Source organism: Canis lupus, chromosome 16 (genome assembly GCF_048164855.1).
Source record: "Canis lupus baileyi chromosome 16, mCanLup2.hap1, whole genome shotgun sequence".
Classification (NCBI taxonomy): Eukaryota; Metazoa; Chordata; class Mammalia; order Carnivora; family Canidae; genus Canis; species Canis lupus.
Window position 1 is genome coordinate 30,967,718 of NC_132853.1, and position 14,079 is coordinate 30,981,796.

The 14,079-nt window shown below is 34.9% G+C and overlaps 1 protein-coding gene across 27 annotated transcripts in view; it reads right to left on the bottom strand.

Annotated features, from left to right (window-relative positions):
* Positions 1 to 14,079, bottom strand: part of STXBP4 (syntaxin binding protein 4) — a 214,435-nt gene that overhangs the window by 123,012 nt on the left and 77,344 nt on the right. For all 27 annotated transcript variants that reach the window (XR_012008817.1, XM_072779972.1, XM_072779973.1 and 24 more), the window contains one exon: positions 4,848 to 5,024. Coding sequence is in view for 26 of the 27 variants with exons in the window: in XM_072779972.1 (XP_072636073.1) it covers positions 4,848 to 5,024 (177 nt within the window). In the remaining variant the exon portion in view is untranslated. The remainder of the gene's footprint in view (positions 1 to 4,847; positions 5,025 to 14,079) is intronic.

The window sequence follows — 14,079 nt, forward strand, 5'->3', positions numbered from 1 at the left end:
TACACATGAGGGTTCAGAAAGAATGAAAGAGAAATTGCTCAGGATAACAATTTGGGGTTTTTCAGAAATAACAACAGACATTATTCCTTAGATGAGGAAGCTCAGTGAATCTCAAGCAATGTAAATAAAAATAAGTCAACACATGACTCATCACAGTCAAACTGCGGAACACTGAAGATAAAAAGATCTTGAAATCATCTAGAAAAAAACAACAGATTGCAAACAAATACCAGATTGAGTACTGATATCACAACCATGGAATAAAAACACTGAAAGAAATTGAATGCCAACTTACTTTAAATGTAGCAAAAATGTATTTCAAGAGCAAAAGTTCAATAAAGATGTTTTCAGACAAACACAACTGAAGAGAATTTGTTACCAACATATCCTCATTAAATACATTTCTAAAACATGTACTTCATGAGGGAAATAATTTTAGCAAGGTCTGAGATGCAAAAAGAATGCTGAACACAGAAAATGGTAAACATGAGGATCTATTTAAACAAAGGTTGACAGCACAAAATGAACTGTATAGTGTCTAATTTATGGTGTTAAAAGTCAAGAAGGAACTAAAATACTGACAAAAATAGAAACTGAGTAGGAAGGGATGATAGGATTTATGTTCTAAATCCTATCTTTTATATTCTAAAGTGCTTATAATATTTAGAAGAAGGGGAAAGCTAGTGATTTGTGTTATAATTTAAAATAAAATGTTAAAATTTCTAAGATAATCATTAAAAATTAGAAATGGAGTATATACTTTCTAAACTAGCAGAAGGAAATAAATGGAATGAGAGCTGGGGAACACAGGAAAAATCTAAACCAATTAAAAAAAAAAACAACAACAACAGGCAAGAAATAACAACTAAAAAAACAGCCAAAAAACACAGTACACATAAAATGCATAAATTAAAAGAGGGTGAAAACGAAGCCAAGTACATTAGCAAATAAGAGTAAATGGAAAGATCTTTCTAATTAAAGGTCAAAAATCAGTAAGATGAAGAAAAAATTCAGCTATATGTTATTTACCACATATACAATTAAAACACTACATATAAACTAAGGACACTGCATATAAAACAATCCATCAAAAAACTGCAGAATTCTTTTCAAGCTCACTCTGAACATTGTGAACACTGGCCATATAGTAAGCCACAAAGCAACCATCAAAAATTTTGGAGTTGTTATGCTATAGACTAGATTCTCTGGACACAATGCAGTTAAACTTTTTGTGCCTCACTGGTAAGTTTATTAATAAAGATTCAATCATAAATATGTAAATTCTTCACTAAGTAATCTATATATTTAATGCATTTCCAGTAAAAGTTCCAACAGCTTTTTTTCCCCCTTTTGCTTGAATTTATAAGCCAAGTCTAAAATTCATATAAAAGATCAAAGGGTCATGTAGTTAATATGTAGTTATATACTTTTTAAAAATATGTAGTTAATATACTTTTAAAGAAAAAGTACTAGGCAGGGTGATCAGATATCAAGACTTACTGTAAAAGATACAGTAACAGTGTGTAATTGGCATAAGAACATACAAATAGACCAGTGAAAGAGAATAGAGAGGCTTCAGGAAGATAGGCACACATGAAATCTTGATATATGACAGAACTGATTTTATAGATCAATTAGGAAAGAAGAGACTTTTGAATAAATGGTACTGGGATAGTTGGTCATTCATTCAGAATAAAGAAAGAATAAAATGGATCCCCACCTCCATATAATGCCACAAAACCAATTATAGAGGATCAAAACTTTAAAACTTTAACATTTTAAAAAATATTTTATTTATTTGAGAGAAAGAGAGTGCACACAAGCAGGGAGAAGAGCAGAGGAAGAAGGAGTGAAAGAAGCAGATTCCGTGCTGAGCAGGAAGCCGGCCAGGTGTGGGACTCAATCCCAGGACCCTGAGATCATGATCTGAGCCCAAGGCAGACACTTAACTGACTGAGCCACCCAGGTGCCCCCAAAACTTTAAAATTTTTAGAGGCAAATATCAAAGAATACTTTTGGGAATGGAATAAATTCTAAAAAGACATGAGGGAAAAGACTGATAAGTTTGACTATATGAAAATCAATGTTTATTTTACCATTGGGTGAAAGGCGAACCATAAATTGAAGACTTTAATAACATATAACTTAATACAGGAATAGCAACTGAACATATGAACAATCACTACATATCAATATGAAAAGAAGAACCCAATGGAAAATATAATGAAGAGGCATTTCACAGAGAAACACAAATGCCTAACAAGTACATAAATATATACTCAACTGGGTATCTGGGCCAGGGGTTAAAGCCCTGGTTTATAGCATAGGGGAGTATAAATAACTTTACTATGGCTGATTTTAAGCTACCAACCTGATGTCACTGAATATGCAGTTAAGAAGAGATGCACACAATCACCTATTGTGAGCCAGTGCCAGCTGGTCCCAACATACCAGTGGCTCAAAGTCGTTAGTAACCAGGGAAATCCAAATTAAACCACAATGAGATTTACTTATCACACCTACCAGATTGATATAAATTAAAAGTAAGTGAAAACAAAGTGTCAGCAAGGGTGTGGGGTAAACAATATCTCTCATTCACTACTGATGGGAGTAAAAATTGGTTTAAGAGTTTTTAAATGCAATTAGGCATTAAAGAAAAAGTAAAGTAAAGTTGATGGATCATCATTCAACCTAGCAGTTCCACTCCAAGATATGAACTCAAGAAAAACTGTTATGTATGTGGAGCAGGATATATGCACAAAAATTTTTTTTAGCAACGTTGTTCATAATAAAGACAATTGGACTGTTCATCAAATACAGAATGGACAAATATACTGTAGTATATCCATTTAAAGGAGTACAGAAAAGCCATGACAATACATGAACTGGCTATAAATTTCAAATAGATGAATTGGAAAAATAAAAGGTTGAGTGAAAAGAGCAAGTAAGAATAATACATGTAGGATATTTCTATTAATGTAAAGTTGATAAACAGGCAAGACTCAACAACATTTATTGTTAAGAGGTATATAAACATATGTGGTAAAATTATCAAGAAAATGGTTAATACTAAATCTAAGAGAGTGGTTACTTCTGAGGGCAGGGGAGGGAAATGCAACTAGGGACAGACACTGGATCTTCAAAGGTGCTGGCAATGTTTTTTTCCTAAGCTGGGGTAAACAAAAGAAACAAAAATAAAAAAGGTGAGTATAGAGATAACATAAGGGAAAGCTTACAGTGAAAAATAAAAACACTGTTACAAAAAGAATCTGTGTCTTAAAAATGAATGTTTGAATCTGAGTCCTGTTAATATCTTGGTCAATGTCTCTTGAAGCAATCTCAAATAATTAAAAAGAAGTTTCCTTCTCTTTCTCCACTGGCATTGAGTTTGGGAAATGTTGAGATGCTTGTGTCTAGTATTCTTTCTTTGAAAAGGAAACAAAAGATCATTCTTTCAGAGACACGTTAAGGGCTAAGCTTAGAACCTTGTTACGAGGAATGGCATGAGACCCCATTATGCTAAAAAAGAGAAAAACTGAATAATTTTATTGCTAGACGACTTAGGACAAAAATGTGTATCAGCTAGGAGCTAGGACAGAGAATTACAAATAACTTATGCTTAAAAAAAAAGAATAATTCCATAAGAACTCTGAATATTACTGAGAAAGTATTTTTAAAGACTGTTGATTATCCCTCTAAAAGTACACAGTTTTATAAAACAGTACTTTTGATATTCTGATAATTCCCAATATTTTCAGAATCATACTACACTTACATGACATTAAGCATGTATTTCAGAATATAAACACCGGGCCAAAAATAATAAATGTATGTAATATTTCTAAGTCTTGCCGCCTTTTCAAGTAATATGATTTTCCCTTGGCCTTGTATATTATCAAGGGGTGACAAGAATATCAGCTTTCTTTTAGAATTGGTTTAAATGGGCAGATGTGAGAAAAGTAAAAGAGCTGACCAAAGAAAATTTCAGATTTTCTTATGTATTTTGCTTTTCTAAAACTGGTTTCATTTCCACTTGGTATAATTAAGGAATTTAACTATTTTATATATATATAAAGAAACAAACTATTCAAATTTGCCTTATGTTTTCTTAAAAAGTTGAGTGCGTTAGAGATATAAGTACCTATTCTAAGTGAACTCATTAAAAGTTATAAAATATGTATTTCAATTTACTTAATTTTCTACCTTGGTGAAATAAAAATGTGTATGTCTATTATAGCTTTTGAAGGCCTTTCAATGAATATAGTATGTAGTATGTTAAAAATAATCACAAAGGGAAAAAAAAAAACCACATAGGAAAAAGCCACCTTGATTTCTGAGTAGTATTTGGTATTTTGCTATTGAAATTGAAGCCTATTAAATTCAAACTGAGTTTCTTTTTATTAATTACCTTAGGCCCTGGGCAAAAAATATTTAACATTCATACTTCCTTGAATGCTCTAATCAAAGAGCAAAACCCATCCCTAGACTCTCCTCCTTTCATCCCCACCAGGCAAATTAGCAAGTTTAGGAACAAAAGGAGAAAACCAATGTAATCAATTATATGTTGAATAGTTCCAGGTCTTAATGCCTGAGCTGTACAATGCTGACCAATGACCCAAATAAATCTGGGGCACATGCTTTTCCACCCCAAAGCTATGTGGATAAAGGGAGGCACAACCTTCACATGACCCCCCCCCCATCCCATTGTGACACATCATCCTATCATTGAATAATAGAAGACAAACACTGACCTAGTTTAGAAGTACAGATGAAAAGGAAATGAAAACAGGATACATGACAACAGCAAGGAAACCATGGTAACTAAAAGAGAGGATGGTTTTGCTTACTTTATTTTGGTCTGAACAATCAGCAAGCTGAGCCTTTAGATCTGTGATCTCGGTCTCTAACAGATGGATCACCTCTTCGTAGTCCATTTCCATCCCATGTGCCTGGCGCTGTGCGGCTTCAGCAAGGTGGATCCGACTTCGCAGGGCTCTGGTTTCTTCCACCACGGCTTTGGCTTCCTGAGGATTTCAAAATTCATGCCATTGGAAAAAAAATGCCATGTTAAAAAACAGTTTGGTGGTTGAAACAAAACATTTTCCTTCCTCTGGAAGTTATGATTCCCAAACTGAATAGAAGACATGTCAATTTAAAACTTATGATTCATGTTATTTTATTATGTAGAACAAATGCTTGATCTTACTTTTCCTCTGTTGATTTCTTGGATAATTTTCAGTATGGAATCCCCAACTTCACACATCTCGCATAACATTTTGGAAATAAGGGAAGTAGAAGGGGGTTGAAAATTGAAGAACAGAATTAAAGAACTGGTTCAAAAGATAGAAAGAGTAGGCTTCTGCAGAACTCAGGTAGGTGGTAGGACTCATGTTCTAGGATGAGAGATTTGCAGGGTTGTGGATTTCCCTGTGGTCCAAGCCCAGGATCCAAAGCTTATTTTTAGACATCATTCTAACTGCTGATTTAAGTCAAAGGTGAAGTTCAGTAGCAAAACATATAGCTATTTCTCTAGGGTGCAATGTTCACAAATACATAACATGTATTTATTAAACATGCTATGTCTTAGACGATTCACATGCCTCCTTTCACTTAACCTCCAGAACATCAAGAGAAAGGTATTATTAAAAACCATTTTATAAATGATTAAACAGAGGCTCAGAAATGTTCCATATCCTGTCCAAGGACACATAGTAGTGCCAGAGTTTAAATCCAGGTCTGCCAAACTCCAACATTAATGCTCTTTGCACCATTTTACTCTGCTACTAAATGACAAAACAAACCCAACAAAACAAAACTATGTACTAGCTACACTCTCCACTTTAGGAGGAGGATAGGGTAACCAAAACCACTTGCTCTTTCAAAATGTGCTTTGGTGCTAGGTCAACGACAGTCTTCTAAGGACACCAATATAATTTAATATGGCAGTTATTATACTGTAAACAATTTTTTTTCTTTACTTGATACAGAAATCTCTTTTCTCTGCAATGGAACTTTCTGCTCCAATTACCATGGCTAATATTCAACTACGGCTATTTTAATTTTCTCAGAGCTATTATAGGATGCTTGCTTTTGTTTGAGTCTAAATGCATTTGAAATGAAGGGAGAGTTAGGAATATGGACATATTATTAAAGATCAACTTTTCATTCATACATTCAATAAATGTTTATGTCAGATTCTGTTTCAGGTAGAGGACAGAGCACCTAACAAAACAGACAAAAAGTCCTCCCTCAAACCCTTCCCCATCCCAAATTTACACAATAGCTGGGGAAGATAGACAGTAAATAAGGGATTATCAGTGAAGATCTCACTGAGAAGACATTTAATCAGAGAACTGAGGAAGCATGGAGCCATAAAGATTTCCCAAGGAGTTTTTGGGGCAAAGGGAATAGTTTATGCAAAGGTCCAGAGATGGAATTGTTCCTTGCATCTTTAGAGAACAGCAAGGAAGCCAGTGTGGCCTAAATGGAGAGTGGTAAGGGACAGGAAAAGGGAGTAGAAAGACACAAGGAATGAGGGCAGGGATAGGGCTGGAGTGGAGTGGCAGATCTTAAAAGGCTTTGTAGGCCATCATAAAACTTTGGTTTTACTCAGGGTGAGATGGGAAGTTATTGGAAGGTCTGGAGAAGAGAAATGATTGTGATCTGACTTAAATTATAAGTGGATTACTTTTGCTCTTGGGTTGAGAGTAAACTGCAGGGGGTGGGCAAGGGTGGAGCAGGGAGGACAGGCATAAAGTAACTGTGGCATGAACAAGGCTGACAGTGTTGGAGATGGTATAAAGTGTAAAACTGTAACATTTAGATTCTAAATGTAGTTTGAAAGGACAGCTAATGGAAGACTTCATTATTGTTAACATTTACTTAGCAACTAGTGCATCTAGATCATCATATTATTCGCTAAAAAATACAAAGGGGATAAAAGATGCCTTTCCTTTCCTGACTCAGTTCAGGGCATGAAGTATGTCTTAGATAAGTGGAAGAACAGAGTAGGGCATGATAGACAAAAAGGACAATGTGAACAAAGGAAGAGGGACAAGGAATGTGGTACGTTTGAGAAACGGCACTAGATCAATTTTTGACTGGAGTAGATGCTTCCTGGGAGAACAATGGATAAAAAAAGGTTGAAGAGAGACAGGAAAAGAGCCAGGGATTGGCAGAAATGGCATGACAGGCAAAAGGGCTTATAGCAGGTAAATCATCAGGCCTTTTGAGCAGAAATTGATTTGAGAACAGAGTGCTTTAGAAAGCTAAATCTGGCAGCAGGGTTCAGGATGGAGATGTGGCCAATCAGCTGCCTAATATACCTCTGGTTCAAAGAACTTGATTTCAGTCACAGGAACAAAAGGTATAGCATGGGGAATAGAGTCAATGGTATCACAACAGTGTTGCGTGTGACAGACGGGAACGACACAACAGTTGTTGAATCACTATGTTGCACACCTGAAACTAAGGTAACATTGCACATCAACTATACTCAAATAAAAACAAGAAACCCAAAGAACTTGATTTCCTTATTTTTAAAACTTGTGGTCTTATCATTAAAGGGTACTGTGAGAAAGAAAGGTCTGGGGAAATAAAAGAATATTTATTAAGCCACATTGATTGGTTCAGGCCAGGTGACCATGTCATCAGTGTCACTGCTTGATCAACTTCACATCAGACTGCTACTGTGCACACAGGATGTAAATGCTGGCACTACTTTAAATGTTTAACACGGACCAGCTCAGTTACTCCACACTCTGTGAGGTCTATTATTATACTCAGTTAATAGGTAGAAAACTGAAGCGAAGAAAGGTCAAGTAACTTGCTCAGAATCACAGACCCAAAAAGTGGCTGAGCTAGGATTTGAACCCAGGCAGTATAGTCACAAAGTCCATGCTCTTAGCTACAACACCATACTGTCTCTCCAACTACATAAAATGATTAAAAAAAAAAAATCACTCATGGATGGTAATATCATCAGTGTCCAAACCCCCATGAGCTTAGGATGTGGCCATTATAATATACTAAAATATCTTTGAGGCTGATACACCGTTCCTCGTTTTCCATTCACTCAAGCTAGAAGAAAAATACATTGCTGCTGAAGAGAAAGAGGAGGGCAGAGAATTCACGATAGCTGCAATGAATAATAACTAATTTGATGATTTGTCTCCTTCACACTCACTTCATGCAGCTTTTATTCCTCTATAAAAACAGCACTTTTATTTTTGTTCAAAGAATGCTGGTTAATTAAATGAAGAATCTGGATGGAATTTATATAGCTATGATAGTTCACTGATGGTAATACAGTGTGAAATGCGGCTGGGTGGTAAAAGATGCTGAGGTTTTGATGCTGAATAAATTCAAGCTATTTCTTTTGTCAATATATAACTGTCAGGTTGGTAAATGTGACCCCTTAGCAAAGTTCTAGCCCAATTCCCACTGAATGGCTGCTTAAAAGATTAGTGCATTGAAATGATGACTTTTAGAGGAAGCAGTAAAAAAAGAGACAGCAGCAGTGTGCTGTATTTAGCAATGCAGGATCACATAAATCCATTTTTTTTTTTCCTTTTCCTCCCGGGTTGTCTTCTAATAAATAACTGTAAAGCCTCCCATGTCAGTAACAATTGAGCCAGAATTTTTTGAGTACCTCACCATGAGCCCGAAATCCCGTTGGGGGTAAATGCTGCAGCCAGTTCACTGAATTACTTTGTATTCAGTAGAGATGAATTCAGTTTAGAAAGTTAGAAAAGAGAAACCAAGATGTAATAGCAATCAGAAAAAAATCAACAGAAGCATTCTGCTTTTTAATACCGAGCAGTATGAGCACAGAGCCTGGAAAGGAATCTTGAAATATCTGAATTGGCTTTTTTTTTTTTTTTTTTGTGATGACACTGAGGAAATACCTGTGACTTGTACTGCCCCATTGTAAAATGAGGATTTTTTTTTCACCTTACAATTTCACAATGAATTTTGGGAAAGATGAGACCAAATTCTCCTTTGACAAAGGAGACAGAGGGTGTCATAAACTCATACAAAGGGCAGTACAAGCTCAGACAAAAGACAATGTGCTATGTGTTTTTCCACACCCAGCACTTCTTTCCCACAAGGAACATGATATAGAAGAAAAGACATGAATGTTAGAATGAGCTATAGCTAGGTCAGATTCTTTAATCTGTGACTTTTTTTTTTTCCTGGCTGTGTAATTCTCTAATTCTCTACCAAACTCAGTGTGTTCAGTTGTATAATGGGAAATAACAATGCCTACTTTATAACATCAAAACAACTCTCACAGGAAGGTTAAAGAAATAATTACAGTTCTTGGAACAGTTCCCTCTTTATTGCTTCTGAAAGATATACATAATCTCCCATGCAATTAGAGAGCTAGACTAGACAATTTATTAAGGGCTTTCCTGAGGCAATCAATTAGTAATATCAGTTACTGAACTTTAGAGAAGTTGTTTGGGAACATAATAATATAATGTGCATAGGTCTTTTTAATGTTAGCGACAATTATGTAAAACCTTTCCTTCACTAGTTACAAGTTGTAAGGGCTCCCTAAAGTAGAAGGAAAAAACATTAACAGCAGTTGCACATTTTAATTAGGCTAGCACATTCATATCAGTAAACTTTGAAAATCTGTAATTTTTAAGCTAATCAGTAAATCTTCCAAAATGTCAATGGCCGACAGGAGAAAAAAAGAGACTGCAAAGAGATATATGTCGTGGTGTAATATAACTTTTGCTACCAAACCCGAAAGAATACTTCTCTTATCAGCTTCCAACATTCACTCATTGGAGAATGCTTGTTGGTCTCAGTCCCACTACAGCTTGTGAAAAAGATTAAGGGTTATTGCAGGAAGAAGGCTGTTGAAGGAAAAGTGTTTAAAAAAGCAAGTTATATATAGGTTCCTTAACTTGTATATCAGATTTATTAAAACATGTAAACTATTTCTCTCAAAGTGGGATCTCAAAGTAATTTGCAGGTATTTACGAATGAATCTACAACTTGTTCTGTAAACATGGATGCACTTAGGGGAGAGAATGAATTCACACAACTTTCTACGTGCCTCTGATATGTGCTTTCTCCTTTCTCTTTCCGTACTCCTCCTCCATGCATATGTCCAGCCCACCACCCCACCTTCATACCTAACCAGTTATTAAGCACTGTGAAATCTTCATTCATGATGCATTTACAGCCATTCCTTAATCTGAATTCTTGCCACTATATTACTGATTCATGTTTTCATCACCTCGTTAGGTACTATGAGAATCACATAAATGATCACCTTGCCTACTGTGTTCTTCACTCTCATGTATTCTGCATACTTCTGAAGGATCAATTTTCCTAAAATACTGCTCAGGTAACAAATCTAAGATAACCTTAGGTAGTATGATAAAACACATTCTCAATCTTCATACTTCAAGGCTCTCTACTTGTTCCAAATCTATCTTTCCAGCTTTAGCACTCTCTTACATGATTACTATATCCAAGTATATTACTTACCAAATTTCCCTACACTGAACTCTCCTGACTCCAAGATGATTGTTCCTTCCACTATGTATACATTTTCCCTCTTTTTCTTTTTTTTTAAATTTATTTTTTATTGGTGTTCAATTTACTAATTTACAGAATAACCCCCAGTGCCCGTCACCCATTCATTCCCACCCCACCCCTCTCCTCCCCTTCTACCACCCCTTCTACCGCAGTCTTTACGTTCTGTCTCCCTTTCTGATATTTCCCACACATTTCTTCTCCCTTCCCTTATATTCCCTTTCACTATTATTTATATTCCCCAAATGAATGAGAACATATAATGTTTGTCCTTCTCCGACTGACTCTTTTTCCATCATTCAGTTCTTGGCTATCATTCAAAATCTACTTTAGATTTTACCTTCTCTGGGATTTTACCTTCTCTGGGAAGTCAGACTACTTCAGCTTACATTGATTTGATTTTTCCTTCCTTTTATCTTTTATAATATTTGTTATTTGTAATTAATCATATGCTACTTAGTATCTCCTACTGCTATCTCGAACTGTCATTAAAATATTAAGTATTTCACTGCCTAACTTTCCAAAGCCAAAGAGTCTTGACTGAGAGTAAAACTCTAATATGAACAAGTGCTCCACTTACCATAAATGAGATATAGCTGAGTTGACTGTAAAAATGACAACTTTGTTTTGCATATATAGTAACTGCCTTAGAGAATTTTATCAGGTAAGAAGCTTTCTTAGAAAAGTTCTTCATAAGACGTTTCAATTTTATGGGACTATTAGTAGAACCATATTTCATTTAAATAATTACAATAACCATAAACCATGCTATGAAAATGATTTAATGAAAAGCAAATCATTTCATTATATGCTCTTTATATATAAATTTTTATAAAGCAAATGAGATTATATCAAAACTGCGTGAGATGGAGGACAGTTATACTTCATTGTGTTTGACAATTGTATTTCTTGATTTTTCATTACATAGATTTAAAAGTTATGCACACTAGTTTATATTTCCCTAAAAAGTACATTTTTCAACATGAGCTAATATAACATATGTCTCAAGGACTATATAATCGTGATGGTCCTTTCCCACCCCACCCATATCCCTTCTTCCACAAATTATGTGGTGACACTTCTTGTAAAGTGTGTAAAATGATAGACATTTGCAAATCCAAGAAACAAATATTTTCTTTAGTTTGTCTGAAAAAGCAAAGTCCTCATTTTGCAAAGGAAGATTTGGTTAAGCTTTCTGGAAGAAAAGCAGGTCAATCAAATTATAATTAGCTCTAATTAACCCTCCCAAGAGCTGTCAGCTTTTCTACCTGCACCTGCCTCATTCTCCAAAAGGTGCAAAATTGAGCTCTGACTCTGAACATCAAAGAAAACCAAAGAAACAATCTTCAATCTCTGTCTATAAACAGAAGTCTCTAATCAAAGACAGACACACTGGGACAGCTATCTGATAAATTTTACCATGTAACTTGTTCACAATATAAATATTAATAAATTAAAATCCAGTTAAATGGGACGCCTGGGTGGCTGAGCTGTTAAGTGTCTGCCTTTGGCTCAGGCCGTGATCCTGGAGACCCGGGATCGAGTCCCACGTCGGGCTCCCTGGGTGGAGCCTGCTTCTCCCTCTGCCTGTGTCTCTGCCTCTTTCTCTCTCTCTCTTTCTCTCTCTGGGTCTCCCATAAATGAATAAATAAAATCTTAGAAAAAAAAATCCAGTTAAATGTATTTAACCCTAACCTTGCATTTTACTGGTTTAGTAGAGGTTGACATAAAAGAAAAACTATTTTCTTACTTCTTCAATTCTGATTACAAATGTACTGAAGGAAACATTTATAGTATCCGAAATTTCCTTTCCTGAACAGAATGTAAACTCTGCTCACTGAAACTTGCTACAACTCAAAGGCTACTTTTTAGTAGCTATTAAACATTTAGAATTTATCTGAAGTTTGGGGTTTAAGAGAGATGGCTTCAAAACAAATATATTCCTTCCAATTTATTTTTTAGAGTTTTAATTCAATTGGAATCACAGTTTTACTAAATTGTGTTTTGTTTTGTAGGAACTTGACCAAGAGTTCTAAGTTGTAAGCTAGATAGTAAGATAATAATATTCTTAAATTCATTTGGAAGAAAAAGAAATTAGAACTGGTATGCAAATTTTGAAAAACAGTAACAAGAAAGAAAAAAACAGGGTGAGATATGGCTCAAAGATTTAAGGCATAAATAAAGCTACACAATAGTTGGTATTGGCCAAAGAAGAGTTATATAAAACTCTCATTCACCCAATAAATATTTATTGACAAAGCAATTGAAAGATCAGAAAGCCCCAAACAGACCCTAGATTATATATAGTTTAATCTATGGTAATAAAGATACCACAACACATTGAGTAGTTGCCACAACAAATTATTTGGGAAAACAAAAGTAGAAAGTGTAGTCCCTCATCTCATTCCATATACCAAACAAAATAATTTCAAAGATGGGTTAAATAAAGACAGAATGGGGGCAGGGGAGTGGAAAATTAGGTTATGTGTACCTGAAATCTGGCAAGGAATGCACTTTTAAAAATTATTAAAAGGAGAAGCACAAAGAAAAAGATTTGACAACACAAAAACACCTGTATTAAAAAGTCTTTGAGAAAATTAGAAAGGCAATTTGTATATAGGGGAACATATTTACAAAATATTTGGTAGAAAGAGGGTTAATAACTACAATGTCAGGAGATCTTATAAAATGATGTAGGAAAGAGGGAAAACAGTTTTTAAGAATATGAGAAGCCAAGTAGCAAAAAGAATGGGAGGGGATACAGATAACATGAAGGGCATATGGTCAGGAGTAGCAGAATGTCACCAGCAATCAGATCAGGGAATCAGCTACCTTCAATATTAAAGAATTGTGATGGAATTCACAATTTGATTTGAAACTCCCGGTCACAGACAATCCTTGGTATCTAACATGGATATCAATAAATCAAAGTACAGTATTTTCAAAAAGGGTGATTTATTTATGTAGGGTTAAGGTATGACTAGAGAAGTCTTGGTTTTAATTCTGAAATAATTTGTGAATAAATCACTTAACACAATGTCAGGAGTCCCACACTGAAGTAAGAGTACTGAAAGTGTTTCTCACATAGTAAAATAAACTGCCAAGATAAGAGTTTTATAGTGTCAACCGCCTTATCACTACTTCCTCCATGGGTAAAATTTACTAGTTTGTCAGCAAATTAATATATATTGCTCTCACATCAAGAAACATAAAATGTTTGCCATTTACATAGATGTTTAAAACATACCCTGAAAGGTGTGCTTTAGCAACTATTGAAATATTAGAAAGTTGTACCTTTTTAAGTTAAATAAGAAAATTTAAAGGGAGTAATGCCTATTTTGGTAGACAAACATGCCTCTGACAACTTACCAGCTAGAAGGCACCTATTCTGCAATGCTTTCTAGGAAGTAATGGTTTTGCCCTATTTTACTGTCTTCTCACTGGATTAAGAGTTCCTCATAAAGAGTACATTTAACTTTCCCAGTGCATCCATAGAAAAGAGCATTTAATAAATGTTTCTTAAAT